The following is a 22,167-nucleotide window of genomic DNA, read 5'->3' on the forward strand; positions in this document are numbered from 1 at the left end:
CATAGTATAGAAATGGGGGAGGGAGGGAGAGAAGGTTGGTTCTAGGCAACATAAGGCAAAAGCTCACGTACCAATGCCTGGCATCTGAGGGGCAGAGTCCAAGCTTCTGGAGGGAAGGAGAGGAGGTAATAGTTGGTGTGCAAGCTATGGGTCTACAGAACTAGACAAGCAGGTTGGGTCAAGAATGAGAAGGGCCTTAAATCCCAACCTGCCTCTTTTGTATTTTTGTTCTCTAGGCAACAGGGTCACAAAAAGTTTTCCAGCAAGGTATCAGCAGCGCCATACCCAAGCATTAGGAAGATTAATTTAACAAGTGCCTGTGTGAGGCAGGGGGACAGCACAGTGGAGAGAGTGCTGGACCTGGAGTAAGGAAGGCTCTGTCCAAAATGGTCCTCAGGCCCTTGCTAGTTGTATAACCCTGAGCATGTCCCTTATCCTCCCTTGGCCTCGATTTTCTTGTCTGTAAAATGAGGGGGGTGGGCTTGTTAGCTTTCAAGATTCCTTCTAGCTCCATATCTAACTTTCAGTTCTCAACTTGCAATGCTAAGAAAGGTAGGTTAGAGAGAGGTGAGAATGGAGGCAAGGAGGTCATGGAAATAGATTTTGTAGAAAGATTCCATTTAAACCTTCCTTGACCAAGGGCCCTGCCTTAGGTTTTACACTACCTGTGCTTCAGAGTATACTCTGGCCCATTCAAGGATATCAGTTTGGGGGGGGGGTGTTTTGTTTTGTTTGGGCTTTTTGCAGGGCAATGAGGGTTAAGCGATTTGCCCAGGGTCACACAGCTAGTAAGTGTCACGAGTCTGAGGTCGGATTTGAACTCAGGTCCTCCTTAATCCAGGGCCAGTGCTTTATCCACTTCGCCACCTACCTGCCCCCAAGGATATCAGTTTTAAGATGTCCAGGTGGGGCAGCTAGGTGGTGCAGTGGATAGAGCACCAACCTTGGAGTCAGGAGTACCTGAGTTCAAATCCGGCCTCAGACACATAACACTTACTAGCTGTGTGACCCTGGGCAAGTCACTTAACCCTAATTGCCTCACTAAAAAAAAAAAAAAAAAAAAAAAGATGTCCAGGTGATGGAAAGACTTACATGAACTGATGCAAAGTGAAGTGAGCAGAACCAGGAGAACATTGTACATAGCAACAGCAACTTTGTGTGATGATCAACTATGAATAACTTAACTCTTCTCAGCAATACAACGATCCAAGACAATTACAAGGGACCCATGATGGAGAATGCTATCTATATCCAGAGAAAGAACTGATGGACTCTGAATACAGATTAAAATATACTATTTTCACTTTTAGAATTTGTTGGTGTTTTTTTCCTTTGTGGTCTGCTTTTCTTTCACAACATGACTAATCTGGAAATATGTTTTAAATGACTGCACATATATAATCCATGTCAAATTGCTTACCATTTTAGGAAGAGAAGAAGGGAAGAAGGGAGGGAGAAAATTTTGGAACTCAAAATTTTGTAAAACTGAATGTTAAAAACTGCCTTTATATATAATTGGAAAAATAAAACGCTATTTAAAAAAAGATATCTGGGTCCTCTCTGGTCGAAGAAAAGCTGCTCCTTCTCTGGGCTTATTTTCCAGTTTCTCAGTTTGGATAAGTCCTTGATGAAATACTGTGTTTTGTCTTCCCCCTCCTTTTTCTTTACTGCTAAGGAAATATATGGTAGAAGAAGAAAAAATATTCAGATCATATCCTTACACAACTTCTTCCTTTTCTCTGGAACACCTTTCCATAGATTCCTCTCATGTCCTCTCAAACCATCTTTTGCTTAGCTGTTTTTAGAATCTCCTGTTAAGTATTACCCTTGTGACTCTTATGATTCAGAACAAAACCCATGGGACCCAAGACTCTTCTTAGACACTAGCTGGAACCATTCCCAGTCCATAGGCACCTATCCGAGTGCCAGCTTTTACCTCAGACAGTCCTTTTCCTGCCAATTGACCAAGTAACTAAGAACTGGGTTGAGTTTCCCACCCAACCCACTTGAAGTCTTCAGTTCATCCCCACTGGTGTTCTGCAGGATATCTGATACTAGACACAGCTTATGAACATCAACTTTCCTGGTCTCTCTAGTTAAGAAAACTCCCTTCTCTGAGAGCAATAGTCCACTTTTAGTAGCTTTTTTTTTTCAATGGCTTCTCTTTGGCTATTTTTCATACCACAGCTAAGCCTTTGCTGGTGTTCCCAACCAGCTCACTGCCCCTTTAAGAACTTCTTGGGCTGCCCTGGCTTCAGCATCCTCAGCTGAGTGGGATTAAAGGGAGATTTGGTGCTTTTGCACATTCCTTGTGGGCTGCTGCCCCCTCTCCCCACCCAGACCCCATAGCTAGTCAGTGCCTGGACTCCATCTGCCGAGGTCAGCCTGAGAGTGGAGTGAAGGAAAGAAGCCTTCCATTAAAGAGGACACCAGCTGCCTCCTGAATCTGACCCTCTGTCATCTCAGGGGGCCGGAGCACAAGCCTGAAGGGCCTGAGGCTGGCACAAGAGGCACCAAGGAAGCTATGAGGGGCACTGGGCCATGAAAGACTACACAGATATTGCCCTCTGTGCTGAAACAGCAAAGTGGAGCAAGGTAGGGGGAAAGCAATGACAATTTCTTAGTAAGAGACTACTACTCAATTTAAGTTCAAGACCCATCTGATGGTGGGCAGCACCCCAAAGGAAACTTGTGCCAAGCCGCAGTGTCTTGGAGACATTCGTGTAACCTTTTGGTGTTTGTTTCTTTCTTCTGCAGCCTGAATTCTGTAATCCAGCTTTTGAGCCTGAGGCTGGGTTGCCCACCCTATCTCCAGCCCATCAGGAAACCCGGAGCAGTCCTAGAGTTCACTACCATGGTAACGATGAGGGCAAGTCACCTCACCTCTTGAGGACTCAGTTTCCTCATGTGCAAAATAGAGGGATCGGACTAGATGATCTCTAAGATTATAGGATTTCTTAGGTCACCCGGTCCAACCCCTTCATTTTATAGATGAAGAAACTGAGGTCTAAGCTATATCCCAACCCAGGGCACTTTCCACTGTCACCATTCCTTCCAGGTAGGGATGCTAGGCTCTCCTGATCCCATAATGGGAGGAGGGGAGTCCGGAGGAATGAGAATAAGCTAACAGGGTCTGTAGTATGAGCAAATCAGTGCAAGGGTCATAGGCCCTAGGCCAGTCAATGTTCCCGTCCAGCTTTCCCAACCCCTGACTTCCCCCTGCAGGTGGTCTGGCCTGGAGGTACCAAACAGACTGCCAGTTCTCCTGGCTGTGCGCAGCTCTCCTTTCAACCTTGCTGTTCTTGCTTCTGGGACTTCTTACCATCATCATCCTTGCCCGTGAGTGTCTTCAGCTAGGAAGCAGAACAGCAGGTGTGGTGCCTGCTTGGACCAGGGGGTTGAGGGATTAGACCTTTAACTGGAAGTGGCCATAACCCCTCCCTTTGGTCATTCTCCCTCATGCTTCCTCCAGGGTACACAAAGTACCCTGGACTTCCTCAGGTGTTCAGACCCCATGTCACTCCTTTCTCTGACTTCCTGTTCCCAGAACTGAAATCTACACCTCCACCTCCACCTGGGACATCTCCCAGTCTTCTATCCCCTCAAGGGCTCAGTAATGCCACAGACATCAACCCTGGCATCCAAGGAGAGTTGACCATGGACCTTACTCCTCAGCCCAGTGAGTGCCTATGGCATCTTTTTCTCCCACCCCCAGCCCCCAGTTTCAAGAGTCCTCTAGAAGTCAGACTGTTATAAGAAAGGTACAGTCTTTAGAGCTGGGATGGGCCACTTGAAACAGAACAGAGTCCTCTAGAAAGAGGGAGAGAGACTCCAGAATTCTAGGCTCTTAGAGGTCATTTAATCCAACCCATTCTAGAAACAAAAAAATTTGTGTTCACTACTCTGGAAGATGTTCCATTGTATTTCCAGACAACTCCAATTGTTAAAACATCCTTCTGTATATTGAACTGAAATCTGCTTCCCTACAATTCCCACCTGTTGGTCTTAGTTTTGTCCTTGGGAGCTGTACAAAATAAATCTAACCCCTCTTCCCCACGAGAATCCTGCCTAAGGTTAGAACAGAAGCTATCTTCCTCCTGTGTCCTCTGATGCCCGTCTCTGACCCCCTGACCTCTTACCTGTGATTGTCTGCTGCCATCTTCAGCCTGTGGGGGGCTCCTGCTTGGCCCAGAGGGCTCCTTCGCCTCTCCCAACTACCCGGACCCATACCCACCCAATGCCTACTGCATATGGCATATCCAGGTGGCACCTGACCAGGTAGTACAACTCAAAATAGAAGCATTCAGCATGGATGATGTGGCCTCCTGCCTGTTTGATTGGCTAGAGATCTCCCTAGAGCCAGAAGAACAAGGAAACCTGAGGAATTCCATGGTCAGGTATATTCTCTCACCTTACCCTACCCTCTCAAAACATTTCCTCCTCTTCTATAATTAGACTGTGGGCTCCTTGAAAGCAAAAACTATCTTTTCCATTTTTTAAATTTGTTTTTGTTTGGTTGGTTTTTTGCTGAGGCAATTGGGGTTAAGTGACTTGCCCAGGGTCACACAGCTAGTAAGTGTCAAGTGTCTGAGGCTGGATTTGAACTCAGGTCCTCCTGAATCCAGGGCCAGTGCTTTATCCACTGTGCTACCCTAGCTGCCCTGAATTTTTTTTATTTGTAATCCCAGCACTTAGCAGAGTGCCTAGCACATAGTAGATGCTTAATAAATGCTTATTGACCCACTAATTCAATGTAGGAAACAAAGCAAAAGAGGGAGGGCAGATCCACCATGGGTGTGTCATTTGAAAATATATGGGGGTGCCTGTCTCTATTCTAGGTTTTAGGGAACTTAGCTGGGGTTTCTAATATATTGCTACTTACAAATGAGAGGCTATAGCACCAGTCTTTGGTATTAAGCATTTATTAAAGCATATTAAATGTTAGAAAAGAGAGAACACATTGCTCAGAATTAGAATCCCTACATACCTAGATAGAAGAGAGAGAGAGAGCACTCACAGGAGCAATGTGTCTGCCTCCTCCAGAGTCTGAGGCCAAGAGAGCTCATGAGAGAGTATAAGCTTCCTGCAGTCTGGAGGAGAGGTGGCCCTTACACACTTCTCAAAGCTAATTGGCTAGGGGGCAGCTAGGTGGCACCGGCCCTAAATTCAGGAGGACCTGAGTTCAAATTCGGCCTCAGACACTTGACACTTACTAGATGTGTAACCCTGGGCAAGTCACTTAACCCTCACTGCCCAGCCCCCCCCCCCAAAAAAAGCTAATTGGCTAAGCATCATTCAAATCTATTGGTTTACTGGACTTGAGGGTGGTCCATATTAAAATGAGCAGTACATGTTAAGGTCAGAGTCCAGAGGACAGACCCCCTTGAGGGGAAAGGCTTTCAAGTAGGTGTGGTTTTAATCTTTATTGTCCCTATTTGGAGTCCAAGCTCCAACTCTACCGACCCTGGGCTGGCCTTAAAAGAGGTCAGGCAAGGCTCCCTGGAGTGGGGGTCTGCTCTCTGGGTCCCCTAGGACCCCATTATTTTCTCTCAGGACCTAATGGAGGAAAGCAAACACAATGCACCTGACAAGGAATGAGGAAATCTAGGTTTGAGTCTTTACCACTAACCAGCTATGTGACCCTCAGCAAGTAACTTAACGAATCGAGATTCAGTTTCCTCATTTGTGAAAAAGTCTATGTGCCTGACCTGCCCATCTCTCAAGGTTGTAAGGTGACTAAAACGAGAGACAAGTTATAAAAGTGATCTGAAAAAGGATAAAACCCATACCAGCTCAAGATGTTCCTATCTTTATCTATAGCAGTCTAAGGCCAAGGGAGCAGAGGACACTAAGCAGATCATTGATCACAAAGCATTGATCAGCCTCTCTCCCTTGGCCCTGACTGCTCCCTTCCCCTCTGACCCTCCCACCTGACTCACTACAGGGTTTGTGGAAAGATGCCAGCAGCCATACTCAACACCAATGCCAGCCGCCTCCGTGTAGCCTTTGTCTCTGATAGTAGTGTAGGAGGAATTGGATTCCATGCCTGGTACCAGGCTGTGACCCCTAGAGAAGGTGAGTGTTTTCCCTTTATTCCATACAGTCTGTCAACAAAATGATTCCATTCCATTTGTGGGGCCAGCCAAGGTTGTCTGTCCCCAACCTTTTCTATGATTATGAGTGGTATTAGAGTTTCCTACCTTTGTGCCTTTCCCCCTGCTAGATTAGAAGTTCCATGGGGGCAGGGAGTATGTCTTACCAAACTTTATAGCTCTTCTAACATCTAGCATGGTTGGCACTTAACATAAGTTTAATGTAGGAGCTAGGATGACAGCAACACAAAATTTCATGTGGAGTCCAGAGGGAGAGATCAATTTGAGTGGGAGTAGTTAGAGAAAATTCATGGGAGAAGTGAGATTTTAATTGGGCCTTGAAGGATGGGAAAATTTAGATAGAGGCGTAGGCATTTCAGGCAAGGGAATGGTATAACCAAAGTGGAGGGAGAGGAGAGAGTAATAATCTCTGATCAAGGGATGCCTTATGGTAGGGGGATGCAAGAAGGATGAGTTTCCCTGTGATCATCTATTCTGCCTACTTTCCAATGCCGTGTGTGATGGTTTCAATAACTGCAAGGACTCCAGTGATGAGGCCAACTGCAGCAGCAAAGACTCAAGTAGGTCCAGCAGGAGGGAGGGAGAGCATGGAACTTGGAGGACCTTGTCTCCTGCCCCTTCACCACCTTCTACTATCCCCTTTCCCAAATGCCCAGAGATGAGTGCAGCTTTCTGCCTTTCAACACGGCTCTCCCAGGCATCGCCACCTCATTGGTCTGGGTGAAAAATTTATGGCGTCCAAAGGCAGTCAATAACAATACCTCACGCTCTCTCCCTCCCCACTGTAGACTGTGGAGGGTCTTTGAATGGGCTCCATGGCACCTTTTCTACCCCAAACTACCCGAAGCCCTACCCTCATCAGCAGGTGAGTCTGGGGCTAGATGCCAGAGGAATGAATAGGAAAAAAAAAGAGTGTGCAATGTCTGGATGGAAAGGGATTTTGGGGGGCTGGGCACTGCGGGGGTTGAGGAGATAGATGCTCTGAGAGATGATTCCTGCATCAGGTGGGAGGTTGATCTAACCAACCCTTAAATTTCCTTTCAACTCTGGTTTTAAAGAAGGGCTTATATTGCTACCAGCCCTAGACTAATGCAAAGGATACTGATGCTAGACAAAAACATAGGACTCTTAAACAGACTCTGGCTCCGACGAGGAAAGAAGAGAAACCAGAAGCTCCCTTGATATGCATGTCCCTTAGCCTGGGATGCCACAGGTGTTGCCCAGTTTAGATCCAAGAAGCCCTTGCTCTCAAAGGCAGGAATTATTTTGTGCTTGGTATTCCTATGCACGGTGCCTAGGAGCACAACAGACACTATGAAACAGACTCACCTCCTCCCTACAGTTTTGCCTCTGGCAGATCTCAGTACCCCCTGAACATGGCATCGAGCTGCGTTTCCACAACTTCAGCCTGGAGGCCCATCAGGATTGTGAATTTGACTACGTGGAAATCCATGAGAGCACGGACACAGGAGCCCTCAACCTAGTGGGCAGGTAAAGGGAGAAGCCTAGGGGGCAGGTGGAAACCCAGGTCTGCTCTCAGAAACACCAACCAACATTAAGTGTCTACTGTGTGCCAAGAACTGTCCTAGGGGGTTACTCATGTCCAAGAAGGGACCTAAGAGACAGGAGGCAAGGGGGAAGATCTTAGTCTACTCCCATGCTCCAAAATTTTCAATAGCTATTTACTATTTGTATCATCATCACCATCATAGCATAGCATTGTCACCATTTACATAGCATTTTACCATTTGCAAAGCACATTACAAATATCATCTCATCTGATCCTCACGACAACCCTGGGAGTTGGTGTTATTGTTGTGATGCCATTTTAGAGATGAGGAAATTGAGGCAGACAAAGGTTAAGTGACTTGCCCAGGGTCACACAACCAAGAATTCAGGTCTCATTTGAAGTCTTTCTGATTCCAGGTCCTGTGCTTTACCCATGGTCCCACCTAGTTGCCCCTTTTTGGAAAAGTAGGTTTAGGGGCAGCTAGGTAGCGCAGTGGATAGAGGACCGGCCCTGGTTTCAGGAGGACCTGAGTTCAAATCCGGCCTCAGACACTTAACACTTACTAGCTGTGTGACCCTGGGCAAGTCACTTAACCCCAATTGCCTCACTAAAAAAAAAAGAAAAGAAAAGAAAAGAAAGGAAAACAAGTAGGTTTGGGCCAGGTTCTTCTTCTTGTTCAGTTGTTTCTAACTCTTGGTGACCCCATTTGGGATTTCCTTAGCAGAGCTACTGGGGTGGTTTGCCATTTCCTTCTCCAGCTTATTTTACAGATAAGGAATTGAGGGCAAACAGTAAGTATCTGAGGCCATGTTTGAGGACTTTAAATGCTAAAGAGAAGATTTTTGTATTTGATACTAGAAGTAATAGTGAGCTATTCAATTATTGAAATGTATCTGCTGGGAGCAACTAGGTGGTACAGTGGATAGAGTGTCGGCCCTGGAGTCAGGAGGACCTGAGTTCAAATCTAGCCTCAGACACTTGACACTTACTAGCTGTGTGACCCTGGGCAAGTCACTTAACCCTCATTGCCCCACCCCACCCACAAAAGGAAAGAAAAAGAAATGTCTCTGCTGAGGAAATTTGTGCCATGGGACAGTGCCTGAAGGCTCTGATAGTTAGGAAGTTCATTTGGAAAGGTACTGTAGAATCACATAAACTATTAAAGGATAGGTAACTGATTTCATTGGTTCAGGGAACTTCTGGTAAAGACTTTTCCTCTTTCAATTCAAGTGGGTATCTTCTCTGTACCTCTTTAGTCATAGGGACTTACCTAGAGCAAAGACGTCAAACTGCCCCCTGCAAGACTACCCGTTATGGCCAGAAACAGATTATGACTATGATTACGATTATTATTTTGCAGGGCAATGAGGATTAAGTGACTTGCCCAGGGTCACACAGCTGGTACATGTCAAGTGTCTGAGGCCAGATTTGAACTCAGGTCCTCCTGAATCCAGGGCTGGTGCTTTATCCACTACACCACCTACCTGGCCCAGCCAGAACCACATTTAAACTGAAATTGGGAAATATTTCACAAAATGAATATACAACACAATATGGATAGTGTTAACATGTAGTTTTCTAAGGCTGTGCACAGGGATCTTTCTGTACAGTCTAGTGGCCTCTGGTGCTTTTGAGTTTGACAGAAGGGGTCTAGAGCACTGAAAAGTTAAGTGACTCGCCTAGGCTCAGGGCAGGAACACACAGCCAGTGTACATCAGAGGCAAGACTTGAACCCAGGACTTCTTGGCTCCCAAGCCTGCTCCTCTACCCGCTATGAAAAACTGTCTTTAATAATAGTTATCATTTATATAGCACTTGAAGGTTTGCCTACAGTATATTATTAAGGCTCTCTTTTAAAGTTTTACAACCCTGTAAAGTGATTACTATAGGTAACTGGGTGGCACAATAGATAGAGTACCAGGCCTGGAGTCAGGAGAACCTGATTTCAAATCCTGGCCTCAAACACTTATTAGCTGTGTGACCCTAGACAAGTCACTTCACCCTGTTTGCCTCAGTTTCCTCATCTGTAAAATGAACTGAAGAAGGAAATGGCAAAACCACTCTGATATCTTTGCCAAGAAAATCTCAGATGGGGTCACAAAGAGACAGACGTCACTAATCTCAACTAAAGAGCAACAAATTATACCCATTTTAGAGATGAGGAAACTGAGGCTGAGGGGCTAAGTGACTGGCAGACATGTCTGAAGGCAATCTAAATTTTATTTTCTTAATTCAATTCTGTTTTCATTTTCAAATTATCTCCCTCATACCTCCTCTTCCACCACCCATTGAGGAAGCAAGTAAAACAAAAATAATAAGGTAGTTCTGAACTCAGATCTTCCTGACTTCAAGTCTAGTGCTTCTATTTTACCACAAATGAACTTTGAACACCATCTAGTTCCATCCCTTTATTTTATAAATGTGACAACTGGGGCAGCTAGGTAGTGAAGTGGGGGTGGGGGGCAGCTAGGTGGCACAGTGGATAAAGCACTGACCCTGGATTCAGGAGGACCTGAGTTCAAATCCAGCCCCAGACACTTGACACTTACTAGCTGTGTGACCCTGGGCAAGTCATTTAACCCTCATTGCCCTGGGGGGGGGGGAGGGAAGATTAGAGTAGACAATAGACTACAACAAAAAAAAAATGAGCTCTTAGGTGGGGAGCTAGATAAGATCTCAAATCAAACAAGGACAGATCCCACCTGGTTGAGGGGGATGCTCTTTGCAATCTCTAGGGATGCACATTTTGGAAGTCATGAACATGTTGGGAGGCAAAGATGGGGGGTCCACTGCCTTTCCCACATGTCTGTATCTCCAGGGAAACCTCCTGTCCACCACTGAGTAGTCATGCTTGCCTTTCATGACCTCTTCTCTCAATTTCTGACCATCTGAAGTCACATTGTCCTTATACAGAACAAGGCAGGTACATGTTGGCAGTTATTAGGTATGTATGAGGTGCTGGGATACAAACCCAGAAGTGAAATAATTCAGGCTTACATTCTATCAGAGGAAAACATGTGGCCATATATAATATTGTAATAGACTTCTGGACATATGCAGACCCCTTCAGTTTGCTAAAATGGCCTCATCTACACCAGAACTCTATTACAAATAATAGTGATAAAGCTAGCATTTTGTAGTGCTTTAAAATTTGCAAAGCACTTTCCATATGCTATCTCCTTTGGTCCTTACAGTAACTCTGTGAAGTGAGTGCTATGATCATCCCCATTTACACATGACAAAATTGAGGTTCACAGAAGTTAAGTTAATCACTCAGGGTCACCCAACTAGTAAGTGTGAGGGGCAGGATTTGAACTCAGCTTTTCCTGATTCGAAATCTAATACATTATTTACTGTGCCTCCTAGTTGCTTACATTTAATATATACAGAAAATAGGGTAGATACCCACAGCCAAGTGGGGATGTGGAAAGGTATAATGTAGGAGATGGCTCCTGGACAGACCTTTAATGGAAACTAGGGATTTTAAGGGGAGGAGAGAGAGAAGGGGAACACTTCAGTCTTTTGGGCTGGAGATGGGATGGGATGTCATATGTGAGATGATATAAGAATTATTATTGACATATTATTATTGATATAAGAAGACCAGCATGAAGGGAGATGAGGAAGGGGTGGTAAATATAACAAACATGAAAATGTAGGTTTTGACTAAGCCGTGAAGGACTTTAGGTGCCAAAGGGAAGATCCTTGTGTTTGATCCTAGAAATAATAGGGAGTAGGGGCAGCTAGGTGGCACAGTGGATAGAGCACTGTCCCTGGATTCAGGAGGACCTGAGTTCAAATCCAGCCTCAGACCCTTGACACTTACTAGCTGTGTGACCCTAGGCAAGTCACTTAACCCCAATTGCCTCAGCAAAACAAAAAGAAAAGAAAAGAAATAATAGGGAGCCACTCAATTATTGGATTGAGTTTATCTTCTGGGGAAATCTATGTCCAGAGGCTTCAGAGCACCCCCCCTCCTCACACCTGGGTATCATCTACTCTGAGCAGGTTCTGTGGTACCAAGCTGCCTCCGCCCCTCATTTCCTCATACCATGAACTGACTGTGGTATTTGTGACGGATTACCAGATCAGCAGCATGGGATTCTCTGCTACCTACCAGGCCCTCAATACTACTGACAGTAGGTGTTACCTGGGCCCAAGAAAGATGGGGGAGTCAAGTGGGCAGAGGCTAATATTCCAGTAGAGACAGGAAGAAGGTGTGTGCCCTCACTGTGGGAACAAGAAGAGAGTATTTGTATGCACGGCTACAAGTACTGTGCTCATGGCTTCCACTTTACATTGTGTCCTCCCCCACAGATCCCTGTGGGCTTGGGGAGGTCTCCTGCCAGCATGGAGAGTGCAAGGACCTTCGCTGGGTGTGTGACACCTGGAGGAACTGCAGCAATGGCCAAGACAAATTCAACTGCAGCAACTTCTCCCACCCACCTTTTGGTGAGGATGTTGGTGGGGCTGTCTGCCTACCTCAGACCCACAGGAGAGGCTGAGGAGAGGCTCCAATAAGCTGATTGCTGGGATGATGGTCCAAAGGCCAGGGCTGCTGTGCCCAAAATGATGCCTGGAGCAGCACAGTGATGTTAAGCTGGTGCCCTTTTGATCCTCACTCCTTTGCAGAGTCAGCCTGCGAGCCCATTCAGGTGGAAATGTGCCAGGGCCTCAGCTACAACATCACTGCTTTCCCCAATACTTTGATGACCCTGGACAGTCAACAGGAAGTCGAAGAGATGCTGAAAGGATACAAGGTGTCAAAGAGACAGTCTTGGGGAGTGGGGAGGGAAGGGAGAAGGTAGAACAGTAGTAAGGGCCCAAGAATTAGAGTACCCTGGGAAAGATTCAGGCCAGTGAGCAGTTCTTAAATAGACTTTCCAAGGCTAGTCCAGACTGGGGAGGAGGGGGTGGAGCTGGCGTCTGATAACTTCCCCTACTTTACAAACTACAGACCCTGACAGACCTGCCCTGTTACCAGCCTTTCCGAAGACTCCTATGTGGGCTGCTTCTGCCTTACTGTACCCCCTCAGGAGGGCTCCTCCCACCCTGTCGCCCTGTCTGCCTAGAAGCTGAGCAAAACTGCCAGCCAGATCTGGAGCCATTGGGCATCTCCTGGTCCTTCAACTGTAAAAGTCTACCTGATGCCTCTGACCCAGCAGGGTGCACCTGGCCCTGAGTCAGGGAGAAGGCCTCTCCCCCCACCTCACTTCACCTTGACTCTAATCTCCACCATTATCAAATCTGGGAACCCAAGTGTCTGGCCATGCCACCCTCTTCTAAAGTGTAGGGGAAGCTAGGGGAGAGGGAAGATGTAGGACCGGGGAGGACTTGACTGTTTTCTTTACCTCTTACTTATTCCCCCTGCCCTCCCCAGCAATCTCCTCTCCCCTGTTACTCTACTCTCCTTTCTTTTCCTAGGTTTTCTCTTTTCCTGCCCACCTCCACCCCCCAACCCACCCCAAGCTAGTCTATTACTCTTCCTTCCCTCCCTATATCTGTTTCCCTTCTTTGTTATTCCCCTTTTTTCTATTTCTGGTCCTTTGATATCTTCTGACATTTCTTCTTCCTCCACATCTTTGCATTCTCCTCAGTCTTGATGGCTATCGATCTTCCTCCTGGGTCCTCTTGCTCCATCTTTCTGTCAATCTCTGTGTCATTCTTTGCATCTCTCTTTAATGTTTCCATTTCTCCATTTCGAGTCTACAAAACTAATTAAGCACCTACTGTGCGTGCGATCTAGGTTAGTCATTGGGTCCCGGGCCAGGTGATGTGTTCCCCTCCATTTCTCTCCTCTCCCGCTGTGTCTTTGCCTTCCTTGTCCCCCCATCTCTGTCTCTCTCTAGATCTCTGTTCTCATCTCCTTCCCTCCTCTACTCTCCGCCTTCCCCCGCCCCCCAATTCCCTGGCCTGGCGCCCTGGAGACAGCCAGTTATTTGCCAGTTATTTCCCGGCCCGTCACTCTTGGCTGTCTGGACTGCTGGTTTCCTCTCCGAGTTTGGGAGGAGCGGCCGGGACTAGGGGTACAGAAGCCGGTGACTGGAAGGGGAAAGGGGGGCCACGGGGCGTGGAGAGCACAATCAGAGCGGGGTGAATAGGCGAGTTTTTGAGGGTCAAGGGAGGCCAGCGTCTCGGAGAAGGCAGCGGAGAAAGCCAGCTTGGTGATCGGGGGCAGAGAGAGGGGTGAGTCAGGGCAGAGGGTGGAGGCGGGACCCCAAGGGATAACAAAGGAGGGGGCCGGAGGTATCTAGGGATGGGGAGGGGACTATGGGCAAGATAGGATTGGGGCAGGGAGGGAAACGGCCTGGAAGAGAAGGGGACTATGGAGCCGAGGGGAGTTTCAGGGAGAAGAGACGGAGTTATGTTCTGCTTTCCCCTTCCTTTCTCTTTTGGTTGGGCTCCGGGATCGCCAGGGTCCTGGGGAAGAATTCTCCCCATAGTGCTAGGATCTCTCTCTCAAGTCTCTCGGTGGTAGCCTGAAATGCAGGGAGGGGCTAGGATGGGGAGAGAAGAGAGGCAGGACCCTAGATCAGGGGTCCTGACTCCCAGCCTGCCCCTATCCCCCCTCCCCGCAGGCTGCGGGACCTTGTCAATCCCTCCTCTAGGAGGGACCCAGCCGTCCTGGCGCCCAGCCCCAGCGCCATGAGGCCGCTCCTGCCCCTACTGCTGCTGGCCCTGGTGGCCGGCTCGCCCCCATTGGACGACAACAAGATCCCCAGCCTGTGCTCCGGGCATCCTGGCGTCCCGGGCACCCCCGGGCATCACGGCAACCAAGGCCTGCCTGGCCGCGATGGCCGAGATGGGCGAGATGGGGCGCCTGGGACTCCGGGCGAGAAGGGTGCCGGCGGGCACCCGGGTAAGAAGACCTCACCCCGCCCCCTTTGCCCTTCTTTCTCCCTTCTCCCCAGTGATTCACTCCTTTCCCCCTTCTCCCTCCCCCCAGGACATCCCCTCTCCCCCACTCACTTAACTTCTTAGCCCCAGCACAGCCCTTGGAAGGTTGGTGTTGGTCCCAGTACCCCTTGCTACGCCAGAGGGCGCAGGAATCCCTTAGCAGAACTCTGGAATTTCTTTAGGACCTAACCACATCATCCAACCCCTGCCCGACACACCCCTTAAGGTCATCCGGCTATGGTGGGACTTGAAGCCACTGGGGAATTGTGGAACCCAACCTATAGGTGAAAAAGAAATTGACTGGAGAAATATGGTCTAGGGAGGGAAAAGAGAAAAGATGGGAGGATCCCTGTTCCCACAGATTCATAGATCATCAACTAGAAAGCAGGAAAGGATCTTAGAAATCATCTAGCCCAATACTGTCTCCTCCCCTCATTTTACATAGGAGGAAACAGACCCAGCAGGCACAGTTGCATCTCTTTTCAAGGCCTCAGTCTCCTCTTCTGTAAAATGACATGGGTTGGACTAGATAATCCCTAAACCTTGCATTTCTTTTTTTTTTTTTTTGGTGGGGCAATGGGGGTTAAGTGACTTGCCCAGGGTCACACAGTTAGTAAGTGTCAAGTGTCTGAGGCAGGATTTGAACTCAGGTCCTCCTGAATCCAGGGCTGGTGCTTTATCCACTGTGCCACCTAGCTGCCCCCTAAACCTTGCATTTCTAAACGCTGTAATTCTCAAGTGACATGCCAAACTCAAGGAATCAGAAGAAGGTAGAATTTGAACTCAGGTCCTCAGTGTCCTTTCCATCACAACACAACTCCTATTGCTTCTCAGCTACATTTCCTGAGGGAGCCATGCCTGGTGAGGAGGGATGGAGATTGGGTAGAACTTTCGAAGGTCTCTTTACTCCACATCTGTGACCATCGTGCCCACTTCTAACACTGTCCCTTACCCCCACAGGGCTGCCCGGGCCTCGGGGGGACCCGGGGCCACCAGGAGAATCAGGGCCAATGGGAGCAGCAGGACCAGCGGGTGAATGCGCAGTGCCTCCCCGGTCAGCCTTTAGTGCCAAACGCTCAGAAAGCCGGGTGCCTCCACCTGCTGACACACCCTTGCCATTCGACCGGGTGCTTGTGAACGAGCAGGGGCACTATGATCCTACCACGGGCAAGTTTACCTGCCAGGTGCCCGGCCTCTACTACTTTGCCGTCCATGCCACCGTCTACCGAGCCAGTCTGCAGTTCGACCTTGTGAAGAATGGCGAGTCGGTGGCTTCCTTCTTCCAGTTCTTTGGGGGGTGGCCAAAGCCAGCCTCACTCTCTGGGGGAGCCCTAGTAAGACTGGAGCCTGAGGACCAAGTCTGGGTGCAAGTGGGTGTGGGTGACTACATCGGCATTTATGCCAGTGTCAAGACAGACAGTACCTTCTCTGGCTTCCTAGTTTATTCTGACTGGCACAGTTCCCCTGTCTTTGCCTGACGATTCCCACTCTCCAGGAAGGTTGCTCACTTCTTCCTTCCTGGGACGCTACACCCTCTTTTCTGAGAAGGGTGTTACTGCCCCAGCTGCATCTGCTCTGAGGAGGGCTGGCTCCCCCTTCGTGTGGGTGAGTAGGGAGATAGGGGCATCTCAGTTTTGCTGTTGATAGGTACAGGAGGGCATTTTTGACAGGGAAGAGTGTGTCCACTGAGAGCAGAGTGGGGAAGTGGCTAGATTTCTACCCCAAAAGAAAGGCATATGACCTGCTTCTGGCAATCATGCCCCATGGGCACAGGTGTTTTGGTTCCCCAGTCCTCAGGGCCCAAAGCCCCAGTGGTAATGGTGGTGGTGGTGGGAAGACTGCCACCCTTTTCCCTCTGGGGTCCTTTCCTTCTGTACCCCTAGCCCCAGGAACAGGGTCTTGTGCTCAGACATCATTCAATAAATCTACACAATCCTAGTTCTAACCTCTAATTATCAGGAGAGTGCAGTTATTCAGTAATTTTTAAGTCATAGCTGGCTATCTGTGACCCCATATGGGGTTTTCTTGGCAAAGTGGTTTGCCATTTCCTTCTCTTGCTCATTTTACAGTTGAAGAACCCAGGGGTAAGTGACTTGCCCAGGGTCACACCACTTAGTAAAGTTTCTGAGGACAGATTTGAACTCAGTAAGAGGAGTTTTTCCTGACTCCAGGCCCAGAATTCTATCCATTGCACCAACTAGCTGCCCATCTGGGGTAGTGGGATGGCAGTGGGAGCCAAGCCAAAGAAAGGGATGGAATGAAAAGCTTTTAATTTGCTTCAGAGCGTATGATGTAAGATATAGTTGTAGTGGGTAGCTGTGTGGCATAGTGGATAAAGCACCAGCCCTGGATTCAGGAGGACTTGAGTTCAAATCCAACCTCAGACACTTGACACTTACTAGCTGTATGACCCCGGATAAGTCACTTAACCCTCACTGCCCCACCAAAAAAAAAAAAAAAAAAAGACATAGTTGTGGTGTCAAGGAGTACAGTTAACCAAAAAGCATTTATTAAGTGTTTTCTATGGGCTGGGCACTTTCCTAAGTGCTGAGGATACAAAGAAGGATAAAAAGTCTGCCCTCAAGGAGCTTGAAGACATGTAAATATCCCAGTAGGTAAAAGAAATACAAAGTAAATGGAAAGTAATCTCAGAGGAGAAAGCATGAGGGAGGGGACCTCAAGAGGTGGCATCTGAGCCAAGATTTGAAGGGGGGTGGGGAGCAAGGATAGGATGTCACATGGGAGGCAGAACAAAGCCAGTATAGCTGAAGCATAGACCTGGCAGGGAGTAAGAGCTTTAAATGCCAGAGGGTACTTTATATTTGATCCGGGAAGTAATGTGGAGAGCCGGTGGAGTTTATGGAAGGTGGGGGTGGGGGGCAGAGATCTGTATTTTAAGAAAATCACTTTGGCAGCTGGGCAGAGGATAGACTGGAGTGGGGAGATACATGAGGCAGGCCAACCAACCAGAAGAGAGGTGATAAGGACCTGAACTTGGGTGGTAATGGAGTGAGTTGAGAGAAGAGGGCATATATAGAAATAAGGCCTGGATCCATGAGAGCACCACTTCCTTTCCATCTTCCACCCTTATGCAACTAGAATAAAACCCAGGATTCCCATTCCCAGTTGCTCATGGGTGGCATGGGGATATTCATCTTTCTTTCTGGAATGACAGTTTACCCAGTTTTATGCCATGCTATGGTGAGGAATGGGGTATTCTCCCATTCAAAGTAAGCTGGTAAAAGAACCCAGTGTAAACAGATGTGGAGAATACCAAGGTCCTGACTAGATGGCTGAGCTAGTCTGAAAGACCTAGATTCAAATCCTAACCCCAAATGCTATGACCGAGGCAAGCCTGCTTCCTCTTGTTAAATGGGGATAATGATAGGTCCTACCTCACAGGGGTGTTGTGAGGATCAAAAGATGAATGTCAGTCAATCATATAAACACTAGACAGATACAGGCTGTTAATATGAGTTATGGGAATACGGTACTAATTGCCTCCAGGATACCACAGTGTGAGCCAATGACCACGAGGACACATAGTCTGCTCCCAATCTTAGCCCAGAGCCAGTGCATGTACAGCTCTGGAAAGAGGGATGACAGACTAGATCAGAAACAGAGACAGGCCCCACCACCCAAGTTAGGTCCTGGGGTGTGTTTCAGATGGAAGGGGGAGGCCGGGGGAGTAGTGGAAGGACCATAGAACAAAATGAGTAACGAATCTGGAAGACAGACAGCAGGCTGAGCTCTTCCACCAGAGAGGGCCTTGCTCCCATATTCTCAGGTTCTCTGTCTCCTGACATTAGGATGGAATGGTATCCTCACCCATCCACACTCCTACTCAACTGTTGCTAGTCCCAAATACAAATTCCTCCTCAGGGTTCTGATTTAGGGCACAAAGCCCAGCAGCCCAGAAGCTGAAAGGGTTTTAAAAGAGTCTTTGTTTCGCACTCAGGAAGTTTATCTATTCCCATAAATATTTATCCCCAGATTAAACAAACTGGAGGGAACCAGGCATCCCTCCCATCCCCACTTCCTCCCTTTCCCCAGCCTCCTTAAGCTCATCTCTACCCTGGAACTTAGTTCCAAAGAAGACTTTAACTTCAACCTTGGAAGTACACTGGGGTGAAGGTTAGGAACACTTCCCCTTTCCCACTCCACCTCCAAGTTGGGGGCCTGTTGCTGGGTGGACTGGAGCCACAGTCTGAATCCTGGGCTAGTCACAAAAGACCTCAAGTCCAAAGATGGAGTCCTTTCCTTCTCTAATGCGCTCCTCTCTGCTGCCCTTCCTCAGTCACCCACTTTGTCACTCATTAGTAGTGCCTTAAACTCACCTTCTCTCAGCCTCCTCCAGACCCTCTGGGAGGAAGGGTCTAAAAAGAAAATTGAGGTTAGGACAGGGCTCTGGTTTTCCAGAGACACCCAGAGGTCCCTTCCATCTCCTACTTCCAGCCCAGAGGAGTGGCTCCAGATCAACAGGGCACAAGGTGAGCACCAACTCCTCGAAACACCTAGGAAGTAAGGAGGGCAGTCTTCAAAACTCCTGGAAGTGGGAGAGACTAACCAGACGAGGGACTGGGTGAAAGTAAAAAAGAGATCCTGGATTTGTTCCTCATGAAGCTTATTCTAAGCAAGGTTAAAGGAAACTTCCCAAAGCTACTGAGGAGATAGGAGCTTTCGTGGGAACAAGGAACATGCCTTGTCAGACATGAGGTCTGCAGGTGGAGACCTCAACCTGAGTCGAATTCCCCTTCAGCCACCCTCTTCCAGCTGCAGGAGAAAAGTGCCAAAGGTGGAAGTTTCCAGGGCCATCTTCACAGTCCTAACCACACACAAGAGGCAGAGGGCTGTGTAACAGACTTTATTCACAAATAAATTCTAACAGTGTAAATGTTCAGGGAAATGCTATCAGCCCCTCCCTCTTGAAGTGCCTGGACCCATAATTCATGTGGAATGTAGAACCTGTGTTCCCCAGAAAGGGGAGAGAGGGCTGGTGGGAATGTGATTTTCAGAAGTGGAATTAAGGGGATAGGGATATAGGAGCTCTGACTGCTCTCCTTTGGACTCCCAATGGAGACAGGGTGCAAGAGGGACCAAAAGACAAACACTGAAGGAATCTAGGATCATCTTCATCCTCTTTCTCTCTTCTTTCCCAGGGGAGCATTGGCCTCAAGTTAGCTTTTGGGCTTTGAGAGAGCAGGGGCAACTCTCAACAGCAGAGAGCAAATGAAAGACACCCCACATCTCCCTACCCCTGGATTCCCCAAGGCGGCAGGAAATTGGCTGATAGCATAGGTCAAAGATCTACAAAAGTCAAGTATCTTCCCAATGATCTTCAGCTGCCAGATAAGTAGCAGGCAGATCTGCTCTGGCAGGAGGGCCTAGGTAGGGGAGTAAGATGGGCCAAAATAACAGGCCCCCAAAAGGAAAACCAGAAACAAGTTCAGGACCTCTTTGGCCCAATACAAAGATTGGCATCTGGGCAGGAGCCCAAAGGATTGTAGCCTCAAGGGCACTTGCATAGGTGATACAGATGCTCCCATCCTCACCACCCCTAAAATTTTCTGGTCCTAGAAGGCATAGAGAAACTATGTCATCATTCTCCCCCCCCCCCACCCTCTTTCTGACCTAGCTGGTCTGTCTGCTTCTCTTTTCCCTTAACCCTAAGAAGGTGAAGAAGGGGAAATCTTTGTGTCCTTATGGCTTCAAAGGCTTGGAATGTGAGCCCAGATGTCCTCTGGATCAGTAGGGCTATAGGGGTGCCCACCTGCTCAGGAGGGCAATGGGAAGGGCAGAATGAATCCCCAAGTGGAAAAAAAAAAACACCATGGTGAGGGGAGTTGGGATGGGCGCAGAGCCCTCAGAGGTAGACGTTGAGGGTCTGCAGGATATCCTGACGACACAGTGGGCAATTTTGCTGATAGACTGGTTGACGCAGCAGAATCTCGGTGCAGGCTTGGCATAGGCAGAGGTGTCGACACGGTAGCAAAAGCACAGTTTTACTTTGGTCCTGACAGATGACGCATTTCTTTCTTTCCTCTTGTTCCTTCAGCAGCTGCCATGGGTCATGCCCAGGCAGTGGCTCCTCCTCATTGAGTCTTTCCCGGCCCCTGACAGGTGCCACCCGAGCTGCCCCTGCCCCTTCCTCTGGTCGAAAGGGAAGCCTGGGCACTGGGTCAGGAGGATGCTCGTGTCCCCGGATTCTGGCAGGTGGCCCCCTCCTTGGCCCACCCTGGGGGGCCCCAGGGGCCCCCCCTCCTCCTGCTCTTCCACCACCCCCACCAATGGGCCAGCTTGCCAGCTGCAGGCTCCGGCTCCGTACCCTGCGCCAAGACTCTGAACCCAGTGCCAATCGGCAGAGTCGTACCACATCCCCACGGAGCCGGTGGTAAGAAGGCAGGGCATGAAACTGCTCAGTTACCCGGACTGCCAGCCGCATGGCAAAATCTGGGTGCAGGATGGTTATGGTCACTGCCAACACTACCACCAGCAACACCAAGCCAAAGAGATTAGCTAGCAAGACACTGGCCAGAAGACGGGTGGTAGAGGCTACTAACTCCAGTACCAACTGGCAAGGAGTCCAGAGGAGAATTGCCATGGCAACAGCACTGCTGGAAACATGGGCAAAGAAGGCTCCTAACACATCAGTCACTCTCCACAGCGGCCCCGTCACAGAGTCCCAGAGGGCCAGTCCAAGGGCAAAGAGGTTCTGAGTTCCAATGAGGCAGATGTTGACCAGACTGTTGACCACGTAGGCCGCCAAGCTCATGGCGATGGCGCAGACGTCACAGGCCTGGCGCAGCAGGGCATGGCTGGAGGAGACCATGCTCAGGACCCCACGATGGACCAGCTCTCTGCCCCTCGTGGCCACGTGTAAGGCCAGGTGGCCCACCACCTTCAGGCTCTCCAGGCCTGAACAACAGCTCCGCAGCAGGGCTCCCACCGCCTGCAGGACCCCCAGGAGCAGGCGGATCAGGCTTTCCGTGGCAGCCACGAAGGACAGCAGCGTCCCCCGGCCCAGATGCAGGAGGCCGGCCAGGACCGTGTGTGGCAGGTTGTAGATGAAGGTCACCATCCAGGTCAGGGCGGCCAGCAAGGAGGACACGAGGAGGAAGTTGAGGTCCAGCACGAAGCTCAGCACATCCAAGGCCAGGCCGATTCCGTTCAACACCAGGTACACGGCCTCCATGGCCGGCCCGAGCGCCCCCGGGCGCCCCCCGAGGGTCAGTTGTTGGGGCCCGGAAGCAGAGTCGTGACTTAGGGGGCGCAGGAGTCACAGGACGGGCAGGGCACGCAAACACAGGCCGAGGTGAGGGTCGGGCCGGGGCCGGGGCCGGGGCCCGGAGCGGCTTGGCGTGCGGGAAGGCGCGGGGTGGGGGGAAAAGGGGAGGTCCCCGGCCCCGAGGCTGGAACGGGATGGGGATCCGCGCACGAGGCTGCCGCAAAGATGCTCCTGTCCCCGCCCGGCCCCCTTCCTCCGGGTTCGCGACTTCGAGGGAGGCAGGGGGGAATGGGCGGGGAGGGAGGCGGACAAGAGGCTAGGAGTCCCTTTTCAGGCACCCCCGGCCGCTGCCGCCGCGGCCTCCGCTTCACTGGGCGCCGCCATCTTGCGCGCGGGGGAGGGGCCGAAGGCGTGGAATGAAG

At 49.4% G+C, this 22,167-nt stretch overlaps 3 protein-coding genes across 5 annotated transcripts; 2 read left to right on the forward strand and 1 right to left on the reverse strand.

The window, feature by feature from the left end:
- Nucleotides 1-2,355: 2,355 nt before the first annotated feature.
- LOC122745302 (membrane frizzled-related protein) lies at nucleotides 2,356-12,814 on the forward strand. Its single transcript, XM_043990505.1, has 13 exons — nucleotides 2,356-2,595; nucleotides 2,758-2,857; nucleotides 3,226-3,339; nucleotides 3,548-3,679; nucleotides 4,166-4,397; nucleotides 5,945-6,075; nucleotides 6,548-6,673; nucleotides 6,902-6,978; nucleotides 7,456-7,604; nucleotides 11,632-11,762; nucleotides 11,941-12,075; nucleotides 12,256-12,383; nucleotides 12,581-12,814. Exons 1-13 carry the CDS (start codon nucleotides 2,542-2,544, stop codon nucleotides 12,803-12,805), a joined length of 1,734 nt encoding a protein of 577 aa, XP_043846440.1. The 5' UTR covers nucleotides 2,356-2,541; the 3' UTR covers nucleotides 12,806-12,814.
- Nucleotides 12,815-13,519: 705 nt separating this feature from the next.
- C1QTNF5 (C1q and TNF related 5) lies at nucleotides 13,520-16,459 on the forward strand. 3 transcript variants are annotated; one of them, XM_043990508.1, is made up of 3 exons: nucleotides 13,520-13,649; nucleotides 14,202-14,482; nucleotides 15,481-16,459. In XM_043990508.1, the coding sequence occupies exons 2-3, from the start codon at nucleotides 14,269-14,271 to the stop codon at nucleotides 15,996-15,998; spliced, it is 732 nt and encodes a 243-aa protein (XP_043846443.1). In that variant the 5' UTR covers nucleotides 13,520-13,649; nucleotides 14,202-14,268; the 3' UTR covers nucleotides 15,999-16,459. The 3 variants fall into 3 exon arrangements, with proteins under 3 accessions (XP_043846443.1, XP_043846441.1, XP_043846442.1); XM_043990506.1 differs by lacking the exon at nucleotides 13,520-13,649 and adding an exon at nucleotides 13,668-13,809; XM_043990507.1 differs by lacking the exon at nucleotides 13,520-13,649 and adding an exon at nucleotides 13,726-13,809 and having other exon boundaries at nucleotides 14,232-14,482.
- A 2,909-nt stretch (nucleotides 16,460-19,368) lies between these two features.
- Nucleotides 19,369-22,166, reverse strand: RNF26 (ring finger protein 26). The gene has a single exon (XM_043998178.1). The coding sequence runs from the start codon at nucleotides 21,710-21,712 to the stop codon at nucleotides 20,384-20,386; it is 1,329 nt and encodes a 442-aa protein (XP_043854113.1). The 5' UTR covers nucleotides 21,713-22,166; the 3' UTR covers nucleotides 19,369-20,383.
- Between the last annotated feature and the right edge of the window lies 1 nt (nucleotide 22,167).

The sequence above is a fragment of the Dromiciops gliroides genome, chromosome 3, assembly GCF_019393635.1.
Source record: "Dromiciops gliroides isolate mDroGli1 chromosome 3, mDroGli1.pri, whole genome shotgun sequence".
Classification (NCBI taxonomy): domain Eukaryota; kingdom Metazoa; phylum Chordata; class Mammalia; order Microbiotheria; family Microbiotheriidae; genus Dromiciops; species Dromiciops gliroides.

Coding starts and splice junctions, on each gene's coding strand:
- LOC122745302 (XM_043990505.1), top strand. CDS start 2,542: ATGAAAGACTACACAGATATTGCCCTCTGTGCTGAAACAGCAAAGTGG. Junction 3,340..3,547: donor TACCATCATCATCCTTGCCC/GTGAGTGTCTTC, acceptor TCCTGTTCCCAG/AACTGAAATCTACACCTCCA. Junction 6,076..6,547: donor GGCTGTGACCCCTAGAGAAG/GTGAGTGTTTTC, acceptor GCCTTATGGTAG/GGGGATGCAAGAAGGATGAG.
- C1QTNF5 (XM_043990508.1), top strand. CDS start 14,269: ATGAGGCCGCTCCTGCCCCTACTGCTGCTGGCCCTGGTGGCCGGCTCG. Junction 14,483..15,480: donor GGGTGCCGGCGGGCACCCGG/GTAAGAAGACCT, acceptor TTACCCCCACAG/GGCTGCCCGGGCCTCGGGGG.
- RNF26 (XM_043998178.1), bottom strand. CDS start 21,712: ATGGAGGCCGTGTACCTGGTGTTGAACGGAATCGGCCTGGCCTTGGAT.